At 36.5% G+C, this 12,091-nt stretch overlaps 2 protein-coding genes across 4 annotated transcripts in view; one reads left to right on the top strand and one right to left on the bottom strand.

Moving 5' to 3' along the window:
* Nucleotides 1-4,641, bottom strand: part of Tpr (translocated promoter region, nuclear basket protein) — a 94,452-nt gene extending 89,811 nt beyond the window's left edge. For all 3 annotated transcript variants that reach the window (XM_004643982.3, XM_023704109.1, XM_023704110.1), the window contains exons 1-2: nucleotides 4,286-4,641; nucleotides 2,223-2,327 (exon numbers count right to left, since the gene is read on the bottom strand). In XM_004643982.3, the coding sequence (XP_004644039.1) occupies nucleotides 2,223-2,327; nucleotides 4,286-4,436 (256 nt within the window). In that variant the 5' untranslated portion in view covers nucleotides 4,437-4,641. The remainder of the gene's footprint in view (nucleotides 1-2,222; nucleotides 2,328-4,285) is intronic.
* A 410-nt stretch (nucleotides 4,642-5,051) lies between these two features.
* Nucleotides 5,052-12,091, top strand: part of Odr4 (odr-4 GPCR localization factor homolog) — a 34,330-nt gene continuing 27,290 nt past the window's right edge. The window contains exons 1-3 of the mRNA XM_004643986.2: nucleotides 5,052-5,330; nucleotides 7,877-7,997; nucleotides 10,772-10,906. Of these exons, the coding sequence (XP_004644043.1) occupies nucleotides 7,899-7,997; nucleotides 10,772-10,906 (234 nt within the window). The 5' untranslated portion in view covers nucleotides 5,052-5,330; nucleotides 7,877-7,898. The remainder of the gene's footprint in view (nucleotides 5,331-7,876; nucleotides 7,998-10,771; nucleotides 10,907-12,091) is intronic.

The following is a 12,091-nucleotide window of genomic DNA, read 5'->3' as shown; positions in this document are numbered from 1 at the left end:
TTTAAGTGGCTGCTTCAACAAAGCAGTCAGGCTCAGGTTGCTGTGGTTCAATCCCCACAACTCAAGCCAGCCAAATCTGCCCTGAAGGCATTCGGAGCAAAAGAAAAAAAAAAAAAGGAACTGAAGCCCAGAAAAGTCTCTTATAATTACATTCTAAATTTATAAATAACCCTAAATTTACTGTATTCTAGACCAAAATTTTAAATATGGTATTCTATGACCCAAATTAAATAATAATTCTAACCAATATTTGTAGCAAAAAAAATCTATGTAGGTAGCAATACTTTTATTTTTCAATGGCATCTTCTATGTATTGAACGTACATCCTTAAAAACAATGAGTTTCTTATTCAGAAATGAGAAAAATGAGTCAGAATAAAAGAGATTATCTTCAAGTATATGAAATTCACAGTAGTAAATCATAATAGATATTTGTAATCCCATTCTTGTTTATTATTCTGAAGAGAACCTCTAACACAAAAAACAACTTCTTAAACATGGAAAAAAATTATGCTTGAGATTCAATTATTCCGTCAATCTCTACTGTACTATAATAAACTACTTCCATTATAATGAAGAACTATAACGAACTATCATCCCCGACAGTTTTTATTCCAAACACACACATTGATACACTAAACAAATACATCATGAAGGAGGAATGCTCTTTTATAAATTTTTCTCCACAAAAAATATATACTATGTATTGATAATTTAATGAGCATATATTTTATTGCAGAAACTCCTTGTTTCTGTCTCCACAACTACATCATTAAAGATACTGGTCACTAATTGAGGAACTGTAAACAATATGTTCATTTCAATGGTTAGAAGAAATCGTCAAAGGAAATTCCAACTTGTAGAACAGTTGAAATAAAACATAAAGGGTTATATGTACAATCAGCAAAAAGTACATTTTATAAATAGGGTGTACTATACAAAAAATTGAGGCTCTATAAGCAAGATGTACAGAACTGTACAAAAAAAAAAAAAAAAACAAAAAACGATTGTTAGTCTGAACAGTGCCCATGGGTCTTAAAACCAAATCATTCATAGTTGTTAAACAAGCAGCTCTAGAACTCCAATATTCTATTAGATGATAATATTATGAAAAAGCCCTGCTAGGTTAGTATAATTTTCTGTTGTTTTAAAGTTATTCATTACTTTCTGATTTATAGGTTAAAAATTATATTTAAAAAATAATTGCACACCTGGAAGGCATTTGATCTTTAGTTTTATCCAGAACTTTTCCTATCCTAGACTTCATTGAAAACAAACAAAAAAAATCTTACAGCTATTTTCTTGAACTCTTTTCATTATGCTTTGTCAAGGCAAAAACATGCACAAATCATAAACCAGCTTCAGCTACTTATGATCTATCATGCAAGTACATGTGTTTTAAAAATGTGCCAAGCAAAGCTGAAAACAGGTTTAACCCAAACAAATAGCCGATGGGTACAAACTCATTAAGAGAAGCGGAAATTTAAAATAATTCCCTCGCTTCCCTGTTCCTTCTCTACCACATCAAATTAAAAACACAGCATACTTAAAAGCAATTACTGATAGCATTATTCCATTAAGATTTTTCTTGATATGTTTCTTCTATTAGAAGCAAAGCAGAAGACACACCATACTCCTGAGAAATGTCAAAATTGTTAATATTTTGTGTACCATGATATAAGAAACGAACAAAGAAAATGAGCTCCCCATTTTCCATGGAATGAGGCCTTCAAGAGAAAATACATTGTGATTCATAGATATTTAAGAATAAGAAGTTTAATGGGATCAACAGGTTTTAATTGCTCAAAATAAGAACAATTACTTTAGTTCTTCAATTGCCTAATGCTTTTAGTTTTTTTGCTTTTAACTTTTTAAAAAAACTTTCAAAAAGTTACATCTCATTTGATATATAAAACTTTCTAAGTAGATATACATGTGGTGTAATCATTTTAAAATGAGCAGCCAAACATGATTTATCTAAACCACTTTTAAAAGCAAAGTAAGAACTGGAACTTAGACTTAATTCTTTTTTTTTTAGACTTAATTCTTAAGCCCTGTGTTCTTACAAAGTCTTCACCATTTAGTTAAAAGAGTATCAATATAAATAAAAACAATAACGCTTAATCTGTTTTCATATACAGTAAGTAAATGTTCCCAAAGAACACAAGTATAGGAAGATCACAATACTCCAAGAAAGCTTACAAAGATATAGGAAATACTCACTGAGTTTCTCAAGCTCAACTCGCAAACTTTGGCACTCACGGGTTTCATTCACAAGTCTTTCCTGACTGTGCGTTAACCTTTTCTCTATCTCAAAGTATTGTTGTTCTACAGAAGACAAGGCAAAATCAATCAATTGATCAATCACATGTCACATACACTGTCCAACTACTACGAACTTCCAATAACCTTGAGTTTAAAATTTATATGAAGTACAGGAACTGCACTTCAAATGTAACTAAATATAAATTGAGCAGTGAAAAGAATTGTACATTTCCAACTAATTTATTCAACAAAGCAAAACAAGAATTAAAAGAGATTTTTCTAAATATTTTTCTTCAAGTGGGCAACATTTCATACTTTATTTGTTTTCCCAGTGATAGGTAAGCAGACAGCTTAGTTAAGGCAGACTTTTGTTTTTTAGGTTTTTTTTTTTTTTTTTTGAGACAGGGTCTCACTATGTAGTTCAGGCTGGCCCTGAAGTCACTTTGATCCTCCTGCCTCAGCCACCTGAGTGCTGGGATTACAAGGCATGTGCCACCATCCCCAGCTAATGTAGATTTTTAAAAAGGATTATACAGTTTAAAAAGGAAAAAAAGATTAGAACTACTTTAAGAAGTTTGTTTTAAAATGTCAAAATAGTACTTGACAGTATAAAACTACACTTTTCTAAAAATATATGTTTAGGGCCAGGGAGATGGCTCAGTGGAATAAGTGCTTCCCTGGCAAGCGCAAAGGCCTGAGTTCAATCCCGGTTCCACAAAAATAAATAAATAAATAAATAAAAATAAAAATATAAAAATATATGTTTACGTTTCCCCAAGAGACTTAGTGTTTGTTTTGGCCTAAAAAACTGTATTTTACCAGTGGGAACCATTACATTCCTAATTTATTTTAAAAAGTGAAAATTCAACTTTATTTTATTTTTTATATTTTATGCAGGGTCTCACTACACAGATCCGACTCATAGTGATCCTCCTGTCTCAACCTCCCCAGGGCTGGGATTACAAGCTCTAGCCACCATGCCCAGACTCGGTTGAAGGAGGGGGGAGGAGCAAGGGGAGGTGGAGGGGAGGGAGAGGGGGGGAAAAGGGGAATCGAAGGGGGAGAGTGGAAGGGGGGAGGAGGGGCGGGGTGGGGGCAGGGCTGGTGCAGCAGGCCCCCCTCCTCCCGCACTTGCCTACGGTGGCGCTTAGTCCACTGAGCTATCTCACTGGCCCTTCAACTTTATTATTAATGAATGTGGTACAGGGTCTCGGTACATAGCTTGGATTCATAGTGATCCTCCTGTCTCAGCCTTCCCAGTGCTAAGATTACAGGCATGCACCATCAAGCCCGCAGGGCCGGACTGAGCCCAGGGCCCTGAGCTTGCCTAAGCAGGCGTTTAGTACCCTGAGCTGCCTTACTGGCCCTGTTAATCTTTTTAAAAGGATGTTCAGGACACTACTGTTTATAACTTACTCATTTGAAGTTATAGCAACACAAGCAAACACTAATATTTTCTATCCAATCTCCATTTTTTAGAGGAATTATACAACACGTTAAACTAATTTACTACACGTTCACTTAAGTGTACATTTATCTAAAGTCATTTTTGTGAAATCTATTTCGTAATGGGATCGCAGGGCCACAAACGCATTAAAAAAAAAAAATGCACGAAATGGTCAAGTAAGGAATTCAGGTGACTAAAATACAGAATGGAAAATACTGGTCACTTAAAGTCCAACGAAACAGATAGGTAGAAATAAGAGAGTAGAGGTTGCAAGGATTTGATGCAAATAACTTACATTTTTTAGAATTTCTACCTGTTGTACAAAGTTCGAGTCCCTACATGAGATCGACCTAATTACTGAGGAAAAATATAAAACAGTAAAAGTGAATTGAAACGAGGAAAGAGGGTAAGGTAACTCCTCATCCAACTATGAGAATAAAATAGGAATAGGCCTAGGACACTCAGAATGCGGAAAGCGATGCAACCCAAAAAACGTCGTAGGGACCCAGCTGTAGGACGGAAGATAAGGCAAAGCTCTGGGTCGAACGAAGGGAGGTTGGGAGTTCTCGCTTACCGCTCTCCACCTTAAATTTCTCGTGTCGCCCCTTCAGGCCATCGATCTCGGACTGCTGATCAGCAAGGAACTTTTCAAGTTTATTCTGGACCGACTTGGGCAGCTTGTTCAGCTCCGTACGCTCCAAGACCTGCTGCAACACAGCCGCCATGTCGGCCGGGACACGAGCTGCGCGGGCAGCGGCCGACGGAACAGAAGAGGAGAAAAAAGGCGAAGCCCAGAACCCAGCAGCCTGGGCCGCTGCCTTCCCCGCCTCGCTCCCCTGCTTCCGCGCGCCAGGTCGCGGGAGAGTGCCGCTGGGAAATCGAGTCCTGCGTTAGCCGTGGCGCCCGACGCACCCTAGCTCCAGGGCCGGAAATAGGCAGGCAGCCGCGGGACGCAATGCACTCTGGGAAGCAATGCACCCTGGGAATCTGAGTCCCTAGATCGTGCAATGAGGCCAACTTCCGGTCCGACCCGCTTCAGGACGCACAGGCCTCTGGGAAATGTAGTGGTTTTTGTCGTTTCTCTTTTTCTTTTCATGTCCTTCAGTTCACCAAACCCGCAGCGCGCGCTTGCGAGCTGTCTGTTCTCTATTCTCTCTGTTCCCAGTTGTCCTCGCTTGGCTGCACTACGACTGTCCGCGCAGTGGCGCCAAAAATTCGTCAACTCACATCAGTCCCTGAAGGGGAGTCCTCTTTGACGGATTCTAGACACAGAGCCACTAGAGGGCGTCTGTACCGGTAGGGCCGAACTGGCAAGCTCGGCACTACCGCCTCGCTCTCGCGGGCACCCGAAAGGGGCGGGGTCGCAACCAACCTTCGCTGGAGCAGAGTCTCTCTCTGCTGTGAGGCAGGAGGGGCAGTGCGTCATCGGCCTGCGCCGCCAGACTCTGAAGACTCGGGTTTTGCGGTGGAAAGTGAGACGGTAGGAGTCGCTTTCTGATGAGGTCGTTGGCTGTGGCATTGGGACCAAAGGGTAGTGTGTATATCCAGAAGCTGATAGTACTATTTTCCCTGACGGCTTAATAGAATTATTTGCCACGTGTGCACTTTCTGTAGAACAGGTAAATCAGCCTGAGGGGGGAGTGTGTGTGTGTGTGTGTGTGTGTGTGTCCGGCACCCAGGGCGCCTCGAGAGAAATGAAGGAGCATAGTGTCGGAAACAGATGGACACTCAGCGCCGTGCGGTCAAGTCTAGTTCTGACGAACTTTTTCTGTGAAACCTCGAAGCTAGCAGCTTTGGGGTTGGCAGGTGGGTAATGAGCTTTCACGAATTGAGGAAGCCCGGTGAATTTTTTAGAAAGAGGATGGAATAAATCCGGAGTTTGAATGTATGGTACATTTTATGGTGACTTGCGGAAAATGTCTTATTTTGATTTTTTTCAAATTGAAAACTGTTGTGACAAGAGCCCTAAGTACTGTCTAAAAAATGACACTTTGCCGTTATAACCAAACTATTTGTTTTCAGATCTAATTTCTGCAGTATCTAAACTTAGTCTGTAGTTCGTTTCATGTTTGGTCTGTCTTTTGAACTTAGTGAATTCTTTATTGAAAATATGGGATTCTTAATGTCATCCTCTCAACATTTATCACAGTCATGCACCCTATGACTTGGTGGTTTAGTTCTCACATGACATGTGTTTCTTTTTTCCTAGTTTATTCGTTTGAATCGGTTGTCAAGACATTAAAAATTTTTAATATCTCATACATGTTATTTTGTGATAACCAAGGTAAAATAAAATAAGTAAGGAATGTGAGGTTTTTCCCCAAAATTTTTACAGACACTCTATGGTTGCTAGTGTGTGTTACTGTACTACATAATATGCCGACAGTGATGATCATACTCTTGAACTACTATTTGGAAAATGTAAGTATTCTATACTTAGACTATCAGAATTCTGGACTTAAATAGGTTTTCAGATTTGTCAGGATCCAGATTATTTTTTTTTAGATGGAAACCAGATCCTAGGGAGGTTAAGTTATCTAAATTCATACTTTAGGAAACATAACTGTATAGGCAAGATAAATGTTTTTGTAGTGTCATTTATAAAATATGCTTGTCAACATTTAAACATTTTTAAAGAATTACAGAAAAATTATATCTAACTTTCATAGTTTAATAGATTTTCATTTTCCTATTACATTTAGTTCCTCATACAGTAAGGTGGTTAGTATAATGGCATTGCACAAGAAATGAATTTAGAAGGTTAAATATTAGTCTTTTGCTTTTTTTTTCTGAGAGTCAAAAATTAAGTGCCAAAAGAAAAGGAGTAGAATAACATGATAAAGTAGAAGAAAGTTAATATGCAGAACTATGTATCTGCCTAAAGGCATTACTAATAATTAAAAGCTCTTTAAAAAGGTATCAAGGATTTACACAGGAAGATGGAGATTTAGTCTCAAAAGTAAGAGAATGTGCAAACCTGATTCACTTGTACTACTGTCCAAAAGGAGCTAGGAAGAAAGCTTATTTATTGTGATACAAAATTGAATAGGTTTTTTGAAGCTACTTTGCAGTAGTAGAGTTATAAATCAAGTTTTTTATAGAACCTGAATGACTCATCTCTAAATTGCAGTACTCAAAATGCTGCAGTTCCCATGCTCTCTGTTTCTATTTTATAGCTTTTTAAAAACATCTTTTATGTTTTTGTTTTCCACACAGAATATGAGCCTCTTGATATTACCATTGTGGTTTAGATCTTTTATTCAATATATTTGTTTTTAAGATATAGAAATTCTACTCAAGGGAGCATTAAGTCAGTAGGAGTATTATACTGGTTTTCATCCACAAACTGGAAAACACCAGAATTAACCTTTGTTGTGATAGTTGAAGGATTGTGTATAATTCCTGAGTGTAAATATATGCCAAACGGCCTGAATTTAAAGCCCACGTTTGCCACTTTGTCATCTGGGTGTATTATTTCACTAGTCTTTTTTTTTTGTTTTAGTTTCTTAAATCTATAAAAAATTAGGATTAATTAATACCTACCTCATGAGGATTTTGTAAATATTAAATATTATTGCATGTAAAATACTTGGGATAATGGCCTATACAAAATAGAAGCCATATACAAAGTTATTACTGCATTCTTTTTTATCTACTTGTATAACTGATTATGAGTTGCTCAGGCAGAGATCAAAATTACTGGTCTTTATGCTATCCCACCTGGTACAATTTCTTGTGAATAGTTTATAATGTATGCTTATTAAGTAAATCAATTTGATTTTTTCTTCCTTATGATAAATTAATCATCTCTACTATTTTAGAAACAAAATATCCAGTAATTATCAGAGATAATACTACTAGAAGATGATCGAAAGTAAAAAGTGTTTAGACTATAATTTAGAATCTTCACATTTCAAGTATGAGAAACAGATTTGATCTCTTGCGTGAACTCTGGTTGATTGGTACTTTTTTACTGCAGTACTATGTTAAGAATTCTGGATCTATATTTGAGCTTTGGAAGAAAGAATAGCCCATTTAATAAGGAATCACTGCAAGATCTGGGACAGTATTAGGACACTACCTCTTTTCTCACTGTCACACTAAAAACCTTGAAAAATTATATTGCTAAAGATGTTTGTATATATATTTTTTCCTTGTAATTTAGGATACTAAATTAGCTCCCAACAATGGGCCGAACGTACATTGTAGATGACTCTGTTGGCCAGTATCTTTCAAACATCAAACTCCAAGGAAAACCTTTTGTCTCTGGTCTTCTAATAGGACAGGTATGTGCATTATTGATAAAACAAAGTAACTGTTCATTTAAGTTAAATATGCTATTTATAAAGCAGGCCAGAACCTCACCAAGCTAAGCAGGTATAATGACCTCACCCTTGAGTGATTTTTTTTTTTTTTCCTGTACTGGGAATTGAAGACAGGACTTTGTGCTTACTAGGCAGGCACTATGCCCCTCAGCTGTATCCCTGGCCCCAAATATGCCATTTAACAATAAATTCAAGGTTGGGAGATACAAGGGCATGATATAGAAATAAATCTCAGGTACGTCATTGAGGGAAAATGTTGAAATAGGCAAAACTAGCTCAGATTAGTTCATATCAGATTGTATTCCCATTTGACAATGAGAAAGTAATTTTTAATTTATAAAGTTATGCAAAAACTCCAAAACTAGAACATTATTGATTGGATTATGTACATTTTGTTCTTTCCAAAGTGCTTTGTCTTCCTAATTTTTATTAATTCTGGGTTACCCTATTCTTTATGAAAGAAGCTTTTAATAATTTATTCACATTCTAGTTTCTTTTGTCTTGTCATAGACTTACAGCATCAGTGATCATATGACCATATTTTTCTTGCATAGTATAATTGCATCATACTGATTTTATTTTTCTGTGGCCAGCTCAGCCCACCCTGGGGGCAGGGCTGGTGTAGCATGTGGTGCCAGGATCAAACTGCTGTCCTTGTGTTCTTGCCTAAGCTTGCCAAAGCAGGCACTTTAGACTGCTGAGCTATCTCACCGGCCCCTAATTTTATTTTAATGTTGGTTCAGTAGAAAGGGAGGGTAAAGGACTAAGGTAAATTTGGAAATTAGATAGTTCTATTCCCTTCATAGCTTGATTTTAAAAATTAACATAGATGGGCTAGCCAGATAGCTCAGCAGATATAGTGCCTGTTTCAGCAGAGTGCAGTGGCAGGGGTTCAATCCCCAGCATGCCATGCCAGCCCCACCCCCAGGTGCACTGAGTTGTGATTGAGACTGGGCATGGTGGCTTGGGCTGGTAATCCCAGCTCTTGGGAGACTGAAAACAGGAGAATTACTTCGAGCCCAATCTATGTAGTGAGACCCTGTACTAAATACATTAAAAAAAAAAAAAATTGACATAAGAGTAGAGAAAGTATTTGAATACTTTATTTACAAAGCATAAGCAACGTGTTGCTTTCTTGATAGTAAATAAAGCTATTATTAGGACAATTTAATTCTTATTTTATTCTGATGCCTTAGAACTTTTAAATTACATAGTTAACTTTTCTTGATTTGATTCTATTATTATTCCCAAGATACTTGTCTTATAATGTGTTACCCCATTTTACTTACAAAGAATGCACTGACCTGAACACATAGCTCAGTAATAGAATCCTTGCGTAGCATAGATTATGCCCTGATACTTCCTGGAAGACTTAAGTATCTAGACCCTACATGATATTTAGGTTTTCTGTGTTATTCTGCACAAACTTACCTAATGTTGGTATAACCCTGAGAACTTCATTTTTGAAACTTTCATAAACCAGATATCTTCCAAGACAGGGCATTTCTATACTTTTTGCCTAGGTAGTACACTCTGTAAGTCTTTTCATTATGTAGCCAAATCTGAACTAGTTTAATTACTGGTGTTGTGCTCAGAATTGAACTAGGGTTGCACACATGGTAGCTGTATCCTAGCCCTGAACTACTTTTTGATTCAGGATGTATAACATCTAATGTGGTGATCTTTTTGCTAGGAATTTTTTAAGGGTCCTTTCCCCCCATTATTTAAAAAAAATGTAAGGAACTAGCTTTAGGGAAAGATGTGTGTAGTAGAGATAAAATATCAGGGAAAAAGAGTTTCTTTTCCAAACTTACTTTATTGGATACAGGCTGTAGAATTTCTATAGCTCAGCAAAACCACTGTCTTACAAGTTTCTAAAAATTTGAGGCTTTCCAGCTGATCTACATGAATTTTTTTTCTCATTTTCTACAGATTTTCTTTCTTTTTAATCTAGAGCTTATGTATTGTCCCTAGGTTTTTGTTTTGTTTTGCTTTTGCTTTCGTACCAGAAATTGAACTCAGGAATTCGTGCTTGCCAAGCAGGCACTTGTGCCATTGAGCTTTGTCTCCAGCCCCTACTTTTAAGCTTGCCTGCTTCCTGCTCTCCAGTGTCAGTTACCTTTTCTTTACAAAGTTAAATATTTTATGAAAAAAGGAACATTTTTAATCTGGACCTTTGTTCTTTTCCTGTGCACATCCGTTGGAATAGGAAATAGAACTAGTTGAAAATTTTTGTAGAAATAATTAGCATTCCTGTGTTTTTTACCCAAGGTGATGTTAATGATCATTATGGAGTTTTAGGTACATATGAAGAAGATTCCACACTGATTTGCATTAACCACTTTATGTTCATTTTTAGGAAATTTTCACTACAGTAAAATGAGCTGTTCAGTGATCCCAAATTTATCTTTAGATAATAAAAATTAGCTTCCCTCAGTAACCTGCAGTGCCTTGGTTCATGCATGCTTCTGCTTGCAAACAATTTGAGTCACAAACAAAAGCATTCTGCAGAATTTTGCTTCTATTTACAAACTCCCTATCAGGTAGCAAAAACTACCATAGCCATCTTCCCCACACAAACACAAATGCCATCTTCCCCATAATCATAAAGCAAATTAAGTTCATTACCTGAGGTGCCAGAGTAAAAATTCTAAGTTTTGATGTAATAGAGCCAAGATTCCTGTTTTCCTCAATCAGATGTCACTCTAATAAACATTTATAATTTGTTTTTGAAGTGTTCTTCACAGAAAGATTATGTGATTCTTGCCACTAGAACACCACCCAAAGAGGAACAATATGAGAACCTCAAACATCCTAAAACTAAGTTGGACTTTTTAGATGAAGAGTGGGCAACAGAACATGCCCACCAGGTAATCCTGTTTATCTCATATCATTGTTATTTGACTTGAAAATAAAAGAACTTTGTTCTTAGATTGTTAGAGTAGCATTTCAGAGAAATTAGTCTTGTTGATCAGTTGCCAGTGACATTCTTTGAAGCAGCTTTGAACTTGAAGGGTTAGTAGGAATTTTTCAAAAGAAGTCGTAGGACACATTGAATATCCCAAAGCCATGTAAGAAAGCATATTAATAGAATAGCAAACAATTGTTATACTTGAAACATAGAGTATATAGATGAATGTAATTTGACGTAAGATGGAAAGGGCCAGTTTATGAGAGTCCTTTGAGTGCAGTCCTAAGGGAAGTGTATTTGCTAGACAGTAGCTTCATGGTAGATTTTCAGAGCACCTTTTTTGTGAGTGGATTAATGTGATTGATTCACCAGTAATCTGGAAGATAACTTTGATATCTTGGGATGGTTTATATAAATAATGGAGAGGCTGGACACAAACATGAAAATATATTTACAGCAATAGTCAAAAAAAAAAAAGATACGAACTTAAACTAGATTCTGAACTTTATGAGTACAAAAGTCACATCTATTTTATTTATTGCTACATCCTGATATATTGCCTGGTATGGTATTGCTATGGTTTGTACAGTAATAGGAACTCCAAAATACTAGATAAATGATGCATCAATTAACAAACTTATAGTGAGCTAGATGTTCATTACCAAGGATTTCAGAGAAAGAGCAAAATCAATAAAACTTAGTGACCAAATAGACTTTGTGATCATTTGATTATCCATAAAATAACAAATAGCTAGCCAGAGGATTGTGATCTCTTCTAGCAGAGAAAATTCCATGTGACATTAAGAAGTAGTCATAATAGAGTGAAAGGAAATACAATTATGGAGAACAAACTGGTAGTATGTATGTGAAATAATGGCTTCTATGATAAGGTCCATGGGAGATTATACCAAATGCTGATAGTAATTGATTAGACTGAAATATTCAGTAGAAATCAAACTTAGAAGTGTAAGAGAAAGTCAGTTTGGGTAAGGAACAGCCTGAGAAAAAGAATAGAATGTAGGAGTATACAAGGAATAGAGTGTAGGAGTGTACAAGGAGAACAGTGAATAGTTTTATACTGATGGTTGAATATTTCAAGAAAAGTAGTGTCAAAGGAGGCTTCAGACATTAGATTGGCTGGATT

The sequence above is a fragment of the Octodon degus genome, unplaced genomic scaffold (genome assembly GCF_000260255.1).
Source record: "Octodon degus isolate 3935 unplaced genomic scaffold, OctDeg1.0 scaffold00188, whole genome shotgun sequence".
Lineage (NCBI taxonomy): Eukaryota > Metazoa > Chordata > Mammalia > Rodentia > Octodontidae > Octodon > Octodon degus.
The sequence above is the reverse complement of the archived record's forward strand: the minus strand, read 5'-3'. Positions and strand labels throughout refer to the sequence as shown.